This window comes from Cricetulus griseus, chromosome 2, assembly GCF_003668045.3.
Source record: "Cricetulus griseus strain 17A/GY chromosome 2, alternate assembly CriGri-PICRH-1.0, whole genome shotgun sequence".
Lineage (NCBI taxonomy): Eukaryota > Metazoa > Chordata > Mammalia > Rodentia > Cricetidae > Cricetulus > Cricetulus griseus.
This window is the reverse complement of record NC_048595.1, coordinates 315099098-315116222: the sequence shown is the minus strand read 5'-3', so window position 1 is coordinate 315116222 and position 17125 is coordinate 315099098. Positions and strand designations below refer to the sequence as shown.

Genomic DNA, 17125 nt, shown 5'->3' with positions numbered 1-17125 from the left:
CTCTAACCCCTGAAGAGATGGGCCCATACATAGCAGGAGCTTGTCATTTATGCCCAGAATGACCGGAAGCCTGGGGATGACACAGATTGCTAGAGGCTTCCTGTGGTCCCACACAGAGGTGGACTGTTTTAATTCTCAGAGATTACCAGAGAGTGATGGCTGAGATGAATTGCTTCAGGATTTGAATGCTGAAGCTTCAATTTTGGATTTGCAATTTTTCTTTCTTTCTGTAGCCCAAGGAGTCCCCTCTTCACTTAGCAGTCATCAACAACCACCCCACAGTTGTGAACAGCTTATTAAGCGCTCGGCATGATGTTGACATCTTAGATCAGGTAAGCTGAGCAGGTGGGGCCTGGAATCTGCTCTCGGTGTTTCAACACCAGGTGTGAGCAGGGAGCTCCGTTTAGGTTCAAGGTGCCTAAAAAAATTTTCTGGGAGGCAGCATGTGCACCATTTTTTCATCACGTTTCCTCTGTAACCCGTATCCTTCACCCGCACTTCTGTTTTCTGCCCGGGCAAACTGAGATTCTGTGGGTGTGTAATCAAGTCGTTCATTTTTAAGAGGCGTAGCCAGGGCTTTGGATAAACAGTGCCAAGGCAAATTGCCAGAAGCTCTTTAAATCAAAAGCCGCTCCCACAGTGTGAAATGTTTTCCTTGGCCTGAACCTGGTTCCCATAAGAAGGAAGCTTAGTTTCCATGTTGAGTATCTTCTATGCCAGAAGGCAAAAGAGACTCTGAGAATTAAAGCAAACAAACAAATAAAAAGATCACCAGGTATTCAATGAACTGGGACCGAATCAAACATCCCAGCTGGAGATGGAACCCCGTGGAGCAGCAAACAATGGACTCTTGTAGCCTCTGCGAGCTGCCCCCTTCCAGGAGACGCAAGCAGGTCTGAGCCACGCGCAGCCTCCTTTTCCGGGCAATCTTTACCTGCGTCCTCTAAGTTAGGGGCAGGCCAGCATGTGGAGGCACACCTGTCCCAATCTACCCTTCCCCATTTCTTCACCTGCTGAAACAGAGCATGATTTGATCCCTCTTGGGTCTCCTCCAGCTCCAGCCTTTTGGTTAATTTTTGACTTGAGCAGAAGGGAGACTTACCTGCACTCCATCCCTCCCTCCTTTGGGGTGCCTCCTTCCTTTGTGTTATATTAGCCCACAAGTTGGGGTCAGAATTCCATGGCTTGCTCAAAATTGTTAATATTTCAAATCTTTCCTAAAGTGAAAAACTTTTGTTAAATGGACAGTGCCTTGTGTTCATGTGTGATTTTGGCTCCTACAGAACTGGCTTGATCCCACTCTAGGGAAGGAGTGTTTGTCATGCCTGCCTATCAGTTACACAACTAGACCTTATCAGGTCCAACTTTTTGTTACGTCAGTAATACACAGACAAAATTAAAAAAATATATTTTTCACATGAATTATATAGAATCAGAATGTATAAATAAATATGTCTAAAAAGGTCATTCTTCTGAAGAAAGCTAACTCTTGTTTTTGGTGTTTCCTGTGTCCTGGACTTAGAGCAATATTGTCAAGCACATCTGTTGAAGCAGCACACTTGTACCTGTGTCCTGTGTTGGTAGACAGGCCTTTGATGGGTTTATCCCTGTGCGTACTGGGTGATGAGCCCCCAGAGAGGCACACTGCCACCTGCTGGTAGCCTTTACTAGTTAAGCACATTGGCTTTGCCATTTTTGGTAGGAAGAGAACTGCTTCAGGCTACTGTGCAGCCCTTCCCTGAGGAAGTGGCTTTCTCAGCCAGGTGCAGGAGTGGGTCTAGATCATATCCAAGGTTCCTGTCTGTCTGGTTGTCTTTCTGTAGCAGGTCAGGGTGGTGATCTTCTGTTTGCATGGATTACACTTTCATCCTCTTGGTAGAAAGTGAGTACTCCACCAAGAAATTAGAAATCTTTCACAATAATGTAGAAAGGGGGGGAAGCATCAAGAAAGCAGTAAAATAACCTTTAGTCTCTCCGTCTAGACATCACCATTTTTAACATAACAAATGGATTTTTTCTTTTTCTGTGCATTTATAGATTAAACTTAGCCAGACATAATGCCTGGTCTCCTAAAGCTTTTTTTTTTCTTTTCTTCTCTTTTTTTGTTTTTCCTAAATCTTTTTTTTTAAGAAAATGATTTATTTGTTTTTATGTGCATGTATGTCTGTGTGAGGGTGTTGGAACTCCTGGAACTGGAGTTACGACAGTTGTGGGCTGCCATGTGAGTGCTGGGAATTGAACCCAGGTCTTCTGGAAAAACAACTAGTGCTCTTAACCTCTGAGCCATCTCTCCAGCCTCCTTCTAATATTTTTTAATATTATGTCATAAATAGTTTTCCCTTTATGTAAGTCTTTGAAGCCATTTTATTACAGTCAAATGCATGACATTAGTAATCATTTGAATAATTTTTAAGTGTACAGTGCTATGACATCACAGAACTTCCCCTTTCCCACTCCCCAGCTCCTAGAAACTGCTGTCCTTCCTGTCTTATGAATTTGTCAACTCTATGTACCTTGCACTGAAAATGTATTTTTGAAATGAGGTATCATTACACTTCTCAGATGGGTCTCAAACTCCTGGGCTTAAGGACTCCTCCTACCCAGCCTCCCATGCAGCTGGGACTATGCTTCCAGGACCACACGCCTAGCTCTGAGGTTGATCTAATAGTTTCTGATATCCTGTGTATTTACATAAGGTTTATATAATGTCTCATTACCAAGCACAAGTAACTCAGGAGAGGTAGGGCAGTACGGAAACTGCCGAAGTGACCATTCCTGGGGAAAGGTTTTTATTGTTATTGGAGAGAGGACATCCAGAGGCATCTGGAAGAGTCCAGAGCAGAGAGAAAAGCAAGCAGACGGTACATGGTCAGGGCTATCTTCTGGAGAGAGTGAGAGCATATGGGGGGAGAATAGCGGAGCTAATCCGAGAGAATCGCAAGAGAGAGAATAGAGCATAGTGAGAGAACAAGGGAGGACAGCATCAGAGAGGAAGAGTGGGGGTGGACAAACCGTGTGGATTAGAAGGAGGACAAATGGGTGGGGGTGGGAAGGTTCAGGTAAGGTGCTTGTGATACTGAGGGAGCCTGGAGGCCAGCCTGGACTTTGATAAGCTGATAGGCCCCACAGGCACCCATATGTCCCTTCTGCCAGAGATAAGGAAAATGACTCCTTTTGGCAGATGGGAACCTGTTTCACCAGTTCCTGAGGAATGCTGGCTTTTATCTAACTTCCAGGAATCCTTCTGAAAATAGTCCAGTTTGAGCTAATCTCTGGATATTTGAGAAGCCTGTGACCTAACTCTAACTTCCTCTAGTCTTTCAGTTAAATTTTAAATGCTGCTGCCATGTGTGCCCTGGTGCCCATATAAGGATATGTCTTTACTCATTTCCCCTGGAAGCATGTATGGCATGCTCTCCTGCTTGTGCTTCCATAACAGTTTGGCATCTCTCGTGGCAGAGGCAGCAGACCCCTCTGCATGTAGCTGCTGATCTTGGGAATGTGGAGTTGGTGGAGACACTGCTGAAGGCCGGCTGTGACCTGAAAATCACTGACAAGGTAACTGCTGTGTTCACTGTTTCCTGAAATGGCAGCGGAGACCTCCCTATTGGTTACCATGTAGCTAGGAACACCAGACTTCCTTCTGAGAGATTGGCATGAACTGCGTCTCCATAGGCAGGAAAACACCTAGATTTACTTATTATTTATTTATTTGTGTGTGTGTGTGTGTGTGTGTGTGTGTCACATGGAGGCCTGGAGGCCAGTGGTCAATGTTAGGACTGCTCGCTACCATTTATTTATTTATTTATTTATTTATTTATTTATTTATTTTTGAGACAGGATCTCTCATTGAAACTGAAGCTAGTGATTTAGCTAGACTGGTTGACCAGCAAGCTCCAGGGATCCATTGTCTCCATGCCCTTGGTCCTGGAGCTATAAGGGCAAGCCTTTTTACATTGGTGCTTGCATGGTAAGCACTTCACTAATTGAGCCATCTCCCAAGCCCTACATCTCAATCTTTTTAAATGATATCTCTATTTATTTTCAAACACCATTTTTGCAATATCTTATTCATTCTTTGAGAATTTCATACAAATGTCTTTTGAAAAGATTTTTCACACTCCCATCTGCTCTCATCACCACTTCCAACCTCCCATCCCTGCCCATCCAATTTCTAGATTTCTTCTTCTTCCTCCTTCTTCTCCCCATCTCTCTTCCCCTTGTCATTCTTTTACTCTTCCTTCTTCTTTTCTGTCCTTATCGAGCCCAGTTTGTGTTGTGCAGCTAATTGGGTTTGGGGCCATCCCTGGTATGTGGTCAGTCTACAAAGGATCACATCATTAAAGAAAATCATCCCTTTATTTTTAATAAGTTTTACGTATGCATTTAAGAATATATATTATAGCAGGGCAGTGGTGGTGCACGCCTTTAATCCCAGCACTTGGGAGGCAGAGGCAGATGAATCTTTGAGTTGAGGCCAACGTGGTCTACAAAGTGAGCTCCAGGATTGTCAGGCCTACATAGAGAAACCCTGCCTTGAAGAAAATATAAAAAATATATATTATATCACACACACACACACACACACACACACACACACACACACACACAGAGAGAGAGAGAGAGAGAGAGAGAGAGAGAGAGAGAGAGAGAGAGAATAAGTTTTAAAGATGATAAGGGGATTACATGGGAGAGTTTGGAGGAAGGAAAAGACCTATATCTCAATCTTGGTTGAGATCTGTCTATAAGAATTATTATTCAAATGACAAAAATATCTGTCTTTAGGATTAAAAAACTAAGTTGTTTTTCAAGATTATAAATTCTTATGGTCCACATATCATGCTTGTATGTAAAGGTTTATAAAAATAATTTCCTATCTATACTTGTCTCTAACTTACCTGGTTTTAATACTACTGTGCCTTGTGTTTGCAATAATAACTCTGTTACTTGCATGTTTAAAGTATATTTTATCTTTATTCTGTTCTTCCATCTCTTTCTTAAACTTTTTCTTCTGTGTGTGATGTGTATGTTTCTGCATGTGTTTGAGTGCGTGTATTGGGTCTGTGTGTATATATGTGTGTTGACCTGAAATAGTTGGGGAATCTTCCTATACAGTTCTTTCTTATTCTTGGAGTCCAGGCCTGTCAATCAAACCCAGAGATCTGGATCCCCGTTACTGCTTGTCTTTCTAGCTACTTTGCTCTGGGGATCCTCCATCTCTGCTTTCTGAGGCTGGCTTTACATGTGAGTTGCCATGCCATCTGGCATTTTCTTGGGTTCTGGGGATCTTTGGTCCTCTTGCTTTCACAGCCACTGAGCCATTTTCCAAGCCCCATCTCTGCTCTCTAGCCCTTGTCTTACTATGTAGCTGAGGCTAGCTTGAATTGGAGATTCTCCTGTTTCAGTTGCCAGATTACATGTATTCACCACACTCCTGGCCATTGTGCTGTCTTCTGAAGACAACAGTGACACACCAATATGCATACCCTTCTGCACAGAGCTCTATTGGGTGGGAGGGGTCTTTACAGACCAATGCGTGGAGAATTTCTTCATTATTTTCACAATGGCATGAACATATTACAATTCATTTAGTCTTGACAAGCTATCCTACATGTGTGCTTGAGGTTTGGTGAATAACTCACACGTCTAAACTCATCTTTGTAACTTAAATTGTTTTTCATTTTTCATTCTTTTTACATTGACTTTGTGTGTGTGTGTGTGTGTGTGTGTGTGTGTGTGTGTGTGTGTGTGTGTGTGTGTTGCCCCTTTGGTCAGGTGTCAACCATGGTGCTAAGCACGTGATGTCTGCTTCTCTTATACCCTTTGTGTTCTCCCATCATTCTGTGGACCTCTGGGCTCAGGCACTTCTAAAAAGCCTCAATCAAGTTGGTTTCTCCTGGTACTCCTCCAGGGGCATCTGGCCTGGGAGAGAGTTGGTTCAGAACAAACAAACTGTTAGCAGGGTGTGCTTGTTAAACTAGTAACATGTGCACGCCAATTCCTTCCTTTTTATAGCACCAGGAACCAAAGTGTCTTTATCAAACACAATATGCCCCTTCCAGTCCTAGGGATAGAATCCAGGATCTTGCCCTTGTTAGGCAATTGCTCCACCTCTGAGCTCTGTCCCCAGTCCCAAACCTGCCATTTTCTTTTCTGGTCTCTACCTTCCTGACTTCAGCTCAGTGCCTCACTGGCTCTGTAGCTCAGTGTCATGAGTTCTACATGTGTCTGATCTGAGGTCATGGCGTTATTTTCCTTTTCTCTGTCAGGATTTTTTTTTTTAATCATAAAAGTAACACAAGCTGTGGACAATGTGGCAAACATGGAAAAGTGTAGGAAACATGACTGTTTACCCTAGGGCCTAAACTTGTGTGGAATGCCACTTAGTCACCAGATGTGCCTGGTTGACTTCATTAACATTAAGCCTTGGTATTTTCCCATTCATTCTTTTCAGAGTAACTTATTCTGTGTTTCCATTCATATTTAATTCCTCTAAGGCAGTTTGGTGGGTAGAGGCTCTGTAGGAATTCTTGGGGGGTCCCTGGTATTAGTCAACTGGCTAGTCTAGTTGTCAAGGTCAACACTACCACTTTGCTTGTTTTTTAACCAAAAGCCTAGGGTTGCTAGCCCTCAGGATACAATGCCCACCTCCGTCTCCCGCCCCATTTTCCCTTCTCCTTTGCTCCTTTATTCTGTGGGTCTGGCCCATGGCAGATACCAGTACACATTTAACCCTTTCTACCTGCTCCCAACAGTAGATGTTTCTCCGATTGCATTAAGGTCTGGATGGGTAACTGGGCATGGTGATACAGGCCTTTGATCTCAGTACTGAATTGGAGTAAGAGGCAGATGGGTCTCTGGGAGTTTGTGGCCAGCCTGGTCTGCATAGCAAATTCCAGAATTCCAGGCTAGTTGCATAGTGAGACAAGAGAGAGAGAGACAGAGACAGACAGACAGAGAGAGAGACAGAGACAGAGACAGGGACAGAGGGAAGGAGGGGTGAGGGAGGGAGGGGAGAGACAGAGAGAGAGAGAGAGAGAGAGAGAGAGAGAGAGAGAGAGAGAGAGAGAGAGACTGAAAAAGGAGCCAATAGAGAGGCTTGATGTAAGCTAACTTGGTGGGGGGGGGTGGTCACAAAGCTCTTGGCCTCCGTCTGCCTTGCTATCAAGGGCAGATGGCACCTCCACTCCAGTGTGTTGTTTCTTAAGGAAAGTTTCTCCAGCTTGAAAATTTTGACTTTTAGAATACTGCCTTCCCAAAATAGGCTAATTATGGTGATTCAAATGGCTTTACAAGGCAGAATGCAGACAGTATGCAATTAGAGACTTGCTAAATGCCTGCAAAATGCAATTCTTCCTAATTTCATTACCAGCTCTCCTGCTCACAGGCTGATTATGTTCGGTTCAGCCCCGACTTCCAGCTTCCCTGGGTCTTAGTGCCTGCACTAAAAACCATACCATTTGTGTTAGTGGGAATGCTACTTGTTGCCACTATCCAAACATATAAGAGTTATTGAGAGAAATTTCTGGATCTTTAAGGTTAGAAGCACAGGCTTCTAACATTGCATTTTTTCCCCCTGGAGTTATTTGTGACCATTGATTTTAGTTATATTTAGAGTCCCTGAGTGAATATGTCATGGGTCATTTGAAATGCACATAGAGGGCCTGGGGAGATAGTTTGGTAAGTAGAGTGCTTGTCTTGAAAGCTTGAGGATCCGAGCCTCATCCCTAGTATCCATGTAAAAATACCAATGCTGGGCATGGTACCATGCTTGTAAAAGCCCAGGGTGGTGAGGTAGAGACAGGAGCATCCCTGGGGCATGCTGACCAACCAGTCTAGTCTAACGGGTAAACCCCAGGCCAATAAGAGACCCTGTCTCAAAGGAGGTGCTACGTGTTTCTAAAGACAACGCTAAGGTTGTCTTCTGGCTTCTGCATGAACGCTCATACATGTACTTGGGCACACACATGTACATGGACACACACATGCACTTAAGGATAAAAGCAAATACAAACTATCCTCCTTTGTCAGGAAAACATGCATAGATGCAGAAATAGAAACTGTACTGGATAAAATCGAGGGACACAGCTTGCCAAGATGTGCTCCTTGGCTGTTGAGACAGCCATCATGAGCAGGGTTCACCTGTAATTTGTGTAAGACGTGATACAGGCTTCAGGCAGCATACATCCCAAGTTATGTCCAGATCAGACCTTTTTTACTCATCCAATTGGGTTATAATTGGAATACTTCAACCTTGGTTAGAGGCAGTATGCTATAAAAGACAAAACTCCTAGCTAGGAGCTCGTGAGCTGAATTCTATACTATGAACTGTGTTGTCATTATTGACATTGTTCTTGGATCCAGCCCTTTTTTTGTCTCATTACATCATCCTCCTCAAAATGAGGCTTCCATTTCCTGATCTAAAGTGGCTGCCCAGATTCCCACTGTTGTGTCAGCATTCCCCTTGGGAAGTGAAGGAATGAAAGAAGAATGTCATCTTTCCTCTCTTTGAAAATCTTTCCCAGGAAAAGAATGTGCCTTTGCATTTACATACCACTGGCCAGAATGTAGGTCTCATCCCTGACCATGAGGGAGTCTGGGAAATGTTAGGGGTGGCACACATCCTGAGAGTTCTGCAAGCACCATCATTTTCACTGCTCATTAGGACACCTGGGTGTAATTGCTGAGACCCACAGTGACTAAGGACAGGTGGCAGAATCGGGATCCCGGTGTAGGCCTATGCCAAGAAGCTGGAGCTCCCATCTAACAGGCAATATCACCCCACTCCCTCTTTTTAATTTAGCAAGGAAAGACTGCCCTGGCTGTGGCTGCCAGGAGCCATCACAGCCTCATCGTGGATATGCTCATTAAAGCTGAGAGGTACTATGCCTGGAGAGAGGTAAGAAAAGCCACTTCCAGCCAAATCAGGGGCTATTTTGGCAAACCCCCATTTTGCAATGGGAAATGTGGGATGTGGGATCTATATAATCTTCCCACCCATAGTGAACCTTACTTGGTACAATGATGACTATCCCAGTGTTGTCCCTATTCATGGGATGGACAGCACCTCTTCCTCTCCCTCCTCCTCTTCATTTTGGGTGTCAACAGTCAGACCTGAGGTTGTGGGCCAGGCAGCCTCATCTATGGCAGCAGTGCTGGCCTGGCATGCCAGCCTTGATGGCTGACTCCACTGTGACCTCTGCCTCATGGTCTCCAGCCATGACCTGTCACAGAAGCTCCAATGAGTGGCACACATGGGAAGCATTTTGAGCTCTCCTGGCTCAGCTGGTTTTGCTGTAGTTCCATGTTGACTTTCTAGCACTCAAGTTTTCTGAGGCAATCCCAAACTTATATATCTTTGAATGCACAGATCTTATCTCTAAGCCACTTTCTGTCTTTATCTTTCTTTCCTCTGATTGTCTTCCAGTCACACATCTTGGTAGATTGTCCTTCCCTCCAAGATTCAGGTCTGTGCCCTCAGGCAAGATGCTCAGACACAGGACACCCATCCCAGCTTCTAGACCTGTTCTGTTTCTCAGTTTCCCTCCTGGGTACATGGCTATTTCTGGGCCAATGTGTCATGCCAGCATAGCATACATGCCCATATGGCTTGGGTGTCTACTGTGGAGAGACTACAAACCTGGATTGCTGTCATTGGCCAATCCTGTGATATTCTCTTTTAAATCTGTAAAGCAAGAATGTTTACTGTTTACTTCCCTCTCATAAGCCAGCTTGGTAGTATGGATATATAGTCATATGTCAATCAATGACAAGGAAACTCAAGACATGTCGTTAGGCAATGTGATCATTGTGTCAATACCACTGAGCACTCTTACACAGCTACATACCTGGGTCAGTTTAACCACTGTCATTTATGTGATCCATGATTATCCACATAGCTCCGAAACTCATGGCCAGGTACGGAGTCTTTCAATGGTGACATAGCTTCCTTCCAACTGTTCTTGCATGTAGAACAATAAAGTCTGTTTTGCCTATGAAACAACAGTTTCTTGTATACAAGTAGAATTCTGTTTAATCTTCCTCTTCTGACTTATTTTTATTGTCCCTTTTTTGTCTTCTTGCTTCATTATCCTTCTGTTCATTTTCCTTTTTTTTAATCATTTTCTTAATCATCTTTATGTTGCTAAAGATTCAGATTGCCTTTCTCTTGTTCCTTACATGCTTTTCTACTTTTCACTTTAAAAAATCAAGCTGTTCAAGCCATCTATTTTTAATGCCTGTTAGCAGTTTCATGTATCTTTTGTCTAGATGATAATAAATAACTTTTCTACCAATTAAACCCGTCTTTTTTAAAAAAAAAGTCCTTGAGAGATAGTAGATATAAGACTTTGAGAACCTTGTATGATGTACAAATAAAGCTGAAGGAAGACCTCAGAAATAGTCCATTGAGAACTATTGTGGTAGCTGAAGTCCTCAGAAATAGTCCATTGAGAACTATGGTGTAGCTGGAGTCCTGAGGTCTGTGGTGGTGCTGGGAAAACTTGCTTTTAAATAAATAGCATTAATTTTTTTTCTCTTTTTAAAGTTTACCAAAGGCATTTATTATTTTAAATAATTTTTCATTAATCAAACAAATTTATATCCTGGTTTAGTACAAAATAATTACCAATAAAAACTTTAAAGAGATCATTTGAACTTTTATAACTACTTACATATGTTATGTTCATCCATATCCCATTTAAATGACCTATATGTTGTTTCTACATATACACATACATATTTAACCATTATACATCATTAAATTCAGTGGTTCAGAGGCAAAGGATACTTCTTAAATCTGCCTTACACTAGTAAGATTTTATTTGATATATTTATTATTATTGTGGGGTGTGTGTGTGTGTATGGAGAGAAAGGGAGAAAGAGAGAAGAAAGAGAGCGCGTGCACTGGCTGTTCACTTAGAGGCGTGGTCTCTGCTGTTGTTTCTGTGGAGTACTGCAGGCTACTATCTTCTCTTCCTCTCACCTCACTGTGGAAGGAAGTCCTAGGACTGCAGATGTGCACCGGTGCATGCAGCTTTTTAAAGTGGGCTCCAGGGATCAAACTCAAGTTGCCACGCTTGTGCAACAATCACTTTTAGTGGCTGTGCCATCTTTGCAACCCTGTTTTTATGCTTTTCACTCTCTACCGATTCTGGCACTTCAGCAACCAGGTCAGTCCCAATGCTTTCACTGCTAGAAAAGACCTGGGCTTTCCAAGTCCCCTGCTCTTCCCATAGATGCCTGAATGTCCACCCTGCCCCAAAAGCTAGGATGCAAAGAGTACAAGATTCTCCAGGAAATAAAAAACGCATAGAGCAAAGGCAAATGCATGCTGCTTGATGTTTTGATCTCACTAGGAGTGTCGTTTTCTGAGAAGGAATGAGGAGAAAAAGTAAATTTTGTTGGTGCTCCCATCTCAGCTTTTAGGATTCCTGGAAACAAGGCATTGTGACAGCAAAGCCAGGGTGCACTGGAGAAGACTACAATTTAGTCTTGTGAACAGTGTGGATGCCTCACACCTTCTGTTCCCATTGCAGTTTCTGCACCCAAGGCCGAATACCAGTAGAAGGCCCTGCCCCGCTCCTTGTCTGAGATCCCCAGGGGTGTGCAGAGCTTTTTGGAGGCAGTGAGGCTGAGTGCAGGCCCACTAAGTTTTCCAAACTCTTGAAAGGCAGGGTCCCATACCCTTTGCCCTTTTCCTCCCTTGGCATTAACTCCCATCTTGTTTTTAGAGTATCTTTCATTAGGATTCACTTTTATTTAACTGGAAGACTAAAATAGAAGTCATTATACAGAAAAAAGGAGATGAGATAGGATGTCTTAGCTAAACCTTTTGGTGAGTCATGTCTTCCATTCCCTTAATGGAGCTGTAATCTTCTGCAGTCCTAATGGCATATATGTGGTATGCCATTCTAGGAAGCTTCCCCCCCCCCCCGCCCCTTGCCTCGTGCTTTCTCCTCTGAGACTCTTTCCACTAATGCTTTTGAGAGAGGTTGATTAGGAAAGACCCTGGATGATCCCACCAAGGAGGCAGAAAGCAGCTTAGAAAGGAAAAAACAAAACAAAACAAAAACAAAACAAAACAAAACAAAAAAACCAAGAGACCAGTCTAGGTGCAGTACTGCTGGGCTCAGCATGACTATAGTGACTTAAAATGAAATGACAGCCACTTTGTTCTGTCCACTACCTTGTCCCCCTACCCCCTGCCTTACTCTACTCTACCTTACCCTATCCTACTCTTCCCTGCCCTACACTACTTGACCCCATCCCACCCCACCTTCCCCTACCCTACCCCTACCCTACCCTGAGTTAGGCTTCTGGTCTCTCCTCATACTCAGGGGAGAGCAGAAAGAACAACTATGAGGTTTTATTAAGGATGTATCCAATCTGAACTCCACTGAGGTGTTAATGAGAAAATTAAATACACCAAAGAATAAAGAAGGTTCAGTGTTGAGAGTAAGGCCGTTAGAGCTGCTGGTTTTGATGATCCACTTGCCAACAGTCTCCTCTGTTGTTTGGAAGTGAGCAGAGACCAGTCAACAACACAGAAACAACACTGCAGAATCCTTCACAATTGCTGCTCCAGACACAGTATTCATGCTTCTTATTCCAGACATTTCTGTCCAATTTGGATGACAAAAAATGATCTAGGACAGATGAAAACGTCTTGGCTACTGCTTTACTAATCACTCATGACATAAGGTAGCAAGTGAGCATGTGCTGTAAATAACAGGCTACAGTGAGTTTCCATTTAGGAGCACCGTGAGAGCATCCAGGACTCAGCAGGAAGCTCTCCACTGACATTCAAACAGGACCACAGTCTGGAGACCAGGCACATCCGCACACTCCTCTGGAACCTGGCCTACCAACAGTTCAAGGAGAAGGACTGGCAGAGGCTGGCCCGTTTGTGGAGCTTTACGGAGGACCAGATCAGAGCCATCGAGGAACAGTGGTCAGGTGAGTGGGGACCAGAGGATACAGACAGGAAGACATTCAGAGATAGTGACAGCAGCTGTTTCTTAATTTCAAAGTAAGTACCCAGTGCACACAACAGGCTGAGCCCAGGTATCTTGGTAATAAGGGAAGTTGGCTAAGTCTGCAAAGGTGGTTGGGAATCCAGCAGCAAGCTAAACTCTGGAGAATCTGCAGTCAGCTGTGCTTACAAAGCTTTACTACTCTGGCCTTAAAAAAAAAAAAAAGAAAGAAATGAAGGCTTCACAATTGAATTAGGAACTAAAGAAGCAAGGATACAATCCCTGGCATGCCTGTGGAACACCAGTCTGGCTTTCCACCAAGATCTGCAGGTTGTCCTAGATGGAAGGCCTTACTCTGCCATAGAAAATCTCACTGTTGAAGCTTTCTTCCCAGGAAGAATCCTTCTACAAGGTTGGTGAATGGGTTCTGGGAGGACATTTGTAAGATACACATACAGACAATCTCACTAGCATGGCATTTGCCATCCAATCGTATTCTAGTTCTTGTGGCAAATGGCACCCGGAAGTTGTGGGATTTTAAGTGAAGAATGTTGGTGCATATTGTTGGTATTGACGAACAACCAATAATACATGTTGTTCTTCAATTCTTTGACAATACAACAATAATACATGTTGTTGGTATTGAGGAAAAATGAGTTTGTTGAGGAGCACATTGTTCCTGCCAAGATCCCAGGCTCCTTTTGTAGCATCTGCCCCATGGTGCCTATGGTGTATTTGCAACTTTTCCCTGTCCAAAGTGACAGCAGGTGGTTGTCTTATTCCAATACGCTGAGGGGTTAGGTCTCAGGTATTTTCAGGATGAATAATCCTGACCCGAGTTACAGACCTGCTGAATTGGAGTGGCTGTATGGCTTGCTGCCCAGTGATTTACAGAGCAGGAGGGAACTTGTCATACTGTGTACTGTCACTCAAAAAAAAAAAAAAAAAATCTGCATTTGCAGAAGATGTCCAGGGAAAACGTACTTTGAGCCTGACCTGCTAGAAGATCTCATATCTTGTGGGCATTGTCTGTCACCTCCAGGCAAGCATCAAAGCCATTCAGTCCCTTATAATTCCCCACCCCTACCCTGTGTATGCTTAGGTGTGTCTCAGAACAGAAGGAACAGGCCAGGCTGTCTCGTCTCCAAAGGGTGGTCACCATAGCACAACACCAGTTAGGAACGGCAAGAGCTTCCTCCCGTCATTGAGCTTTTGATCTGAGAGATCTGAGAGGAGGAATGAATGGATGGACAATCGCAGCCGTTTAAAAACGTGTCAGAAAGAGGGATCCGTGTACAATGCTTCACTCTGGGCCTCTCATCTGAACACAGGTAACAAGAGCTTCCGTGAGCATGGCTACAGGGCTCTGCTTATCTGGCTGCACGGGACTCTCATGACACAACCTGACCCTGTCAAGCTGCTGTATGAGGAGCTGCTGCGCGCAGGATTCCTAGAATCAGCTGGTGAGTTAGTTTGCCACAACCCCACACAAATTCCTACTCCCTTCAATGGCAGGGTGGAAGGAATTACTCCCTGAATTCAGCAGTGGTCTCATGGAGGTGGACACAGTGGTTGGATGTGCACACAGAACATGGAACTGTGGAAGGTGCTTGAGTGCACTCTGAGGCTTCTGCCTTGGTTAGGTCAACCAGTCGGTACTCACCACAGCATCTGAACCAGGTGTGAGGGGTGTTTCTATGTGCCTGTGGACAGGTAGGATGGGGCACGAATGTCCAACCACCTTCTACAACCCAGAATCTTCCCCACAACTGAGCAAGAACTATCTTGCTCCTATTGGCAAACTCCATCAATTTAGTGGTTGTGAAAATGTTCTCTCTAGGCAGAAAGAAGGGTAGTACACAGGCTGTTGCTTTGTCCTCTGAAGCTACTGAAAATTGCCACCCCCAAACTGTCCACTGTGTTGTCAGGGAACATTCTTTGAAAACATCAGTAAATTAGTAGTTTTCTTTCTTTCTTTCTTTCTTTCTTTCTTTCTTTCTTTCTTTCTTTCTTTCTTTCTTTCTTTCTTTTTTTTAAGATTATTTATTATGTATACAGTGTTCTGCCTGCATGGTTGCTCGCAGGCCAGAAAAGAGCACCAGATCTCATTACAGATGGTTGTGAGCCACCATGTGGTTGCTGGGAATTGAAGTTAGGACCTGTGAAAGAAGTTAGTAGCTTTATAACTCTCATGTAACAGCTACTGTAGAAAAAAGTTGAGAGGCTTCTGCTATTTTTGTGAAGGCAGTTCCACCCAGAGCTGAGCACATGCCTGTGTCATTCTGGCAGCTAGACCATCATTGTTTCAAGCAGGAATAAGAATGACGAATACTGCAGATACCTACACTGCAGGATATGAGATTAGCCTCCTAACACTAAATCTTCAACTTTAAACATGTTCTTCCCAATGGAAGTATACTATGCAAACTCTGAGGGAAGACGAAGGCAGTGTGAGGAAGTGGTTAGAACTGTGTTGTGAGGGCTTGCTTTGGCTGCAGCTGTGATCCTCAGCAGGTTCTATAACCTCACTGCACCAGTGTGCCCATTTCTAAACTAGGGAAGGAAATAACACCCATTTCTAAAGGTTGGTGTGGATGAAATGAATGGTGCCTGGAATACAGTAAACCACATTAAGAACATCAGCTGTTCATCTTGAATGAGTGTGCTGGTTAATTTTTATGTCAATCTGACACAAGCTGGAGTCATCTGAGAGGAGAGAATCTCAACTGAGAAAATGCCTCCAGAAGATCTGCTTATAGGAAACCTGTAGGGCATTTTTAAAATTAGTGAACCCAGGCTGGTGGTCCTGGGTTCTATAGGAAAGCAGCCTGAGCAAGCCATGAGAAGCAAGTCAGTAAGCAGCACTCCTCCATGGCCATTAGCTCCTGCCTCCAGGTCCCTGCTGGGTTTGGAGTTCTTGCCTCAGTGTCTCTCAATGGACTCTGATTCAGGATATATAAACCAAATAAGCCTTTTCCTCCCCAAATTGCTTTTAGTTATGTTTCACTCCGGCAACTAAGATAATGTTGTCCTGTTTTTTTTCCAGAAAAGATTCGTCAGTTCAAAGGTAAAACTGACCCAAGCTCCAAGAAATGTGCAGTCTCCTAAGCTGAAGAAGCAATGTGAATGGTTTCCCACTCCTCATTCAGTTTAACTTTGGTTCCCAATGGCCACAACCATCTCCCAGCAGGATGATTTTCTGGTACAAAGATGCTGCTCCTCCAGGGATGGAAGTGAACATACCACCTTCCTGCTGCTCCAGCCACACATTGGTTTTACCTTTCTCTCGAGGCAAATTGTGTGACATTCTCATTTCTGTCATTTGATGTATACAAGGAACAGCACAGCTGGAAGGGTTCTGTATAAGTTTAAAATCCAAACAGATGGTGAGAGCAGCATGGTAGCACACAGAAAAGCAAGGGCTAGGAGATTTGATTCTTAGCTGTGAGCAGTGGACATGTTAATATTATAGCCATTCTCAGATCTTTGGCTTCCTTTTGTGATAGACAGAATGTTTCCTCCAGATATTGGGGTGAAGATGAAGGGGAAACACCTGACCTCAAGCCAGTGGGATGCAAGTCATAAACTCTTATCTTTGTAGAGAAACTGCATTTGGAAATTCAGTCACTGTTGGCTTTATACCATATAAGTGTACTCTATTATACAGAAAAAAAAAAAAAAAAAACAACCCAGACATACACCAGTGATTTTTAAACCTTTTGTAATTTAAATATGGGTAATTTTAATTCTTTGTACTTTCTGGTACATTCTATTTTGTTCACAATGAACAAGCGCTGCCTTCTGTAACCTGAGAAAGCTACAAAAGGTATCAGTTTCTATCACTGTATACCTACCTAAAGTCCAATACCGACTCAGCCTGGAAAAGCTGGTAAGATAATCACGGGCAATTATTCTACTATTAATTTACAGTTTCAAGTATTTTTCTTACATTGATTGTAAATGCTAGGAATGTTTAAAACAGGCAATATATTCACAAGGTTCCAGAATTTTAAATAAGTATTAAATAAAAAGTCCCATCTTAGTCCGTTCTTCAGTTTGTCATACCAATGACCTTCCTAGTATTCCTCCCCCAACTTAACCTCTGTATGTAAAATAAGTACCAATGCATACTTACTATAGAGTATTTCACC

At 43.4% G+C, this 17125-nt stretch overlaps 1 protein-coding gene across 4 annotated transcripts in view; it reads left to right on the top strand.

The window, feature by feature from the left end:
• Ankdd1b (ankyrin repeat and death domain containing 1B) overlaps positions 1 to 17016 on the top strand; it is a 60365-nt gene extending 43349 nt beyond the window's left edge. For 2 of the 4 annotated variants that reach the window (XM_027401685.2, XM_027401688.2), the window contains exons 10-15: positions 234 to 332; positions 3460 to 3558; positions 8804 to 8899; positions 12756 to 12957; positions 14306 to 14437; positions 16021 to 17016. In XM_027401685.2, coding sequence (XP_027257486.1) covers positions 234 to 332; positions 3460 to 3558; positions 8804 to 8899; positions 12756 to 12957; positions 14306 to 14437; positions 16021 to 16082 — 690 coding nt within the window. In that variant the 3' untranslated portion in view covers positions 16083 to 17016. The remainder of the gene's footprint in view (positions 1 to 233; positions 333 to 3459; positions 3559 to 8803; positions 8900 to 12755; positions 12958 to 14305; positions 14438 to 16020) is intronic. The other 2 variants (XM_027401686.2, XM_027401687.2) reach the window with 2 other exon arrangements.
• Positions 17017 to 17125: the final 109 nt, after the last annotated feature.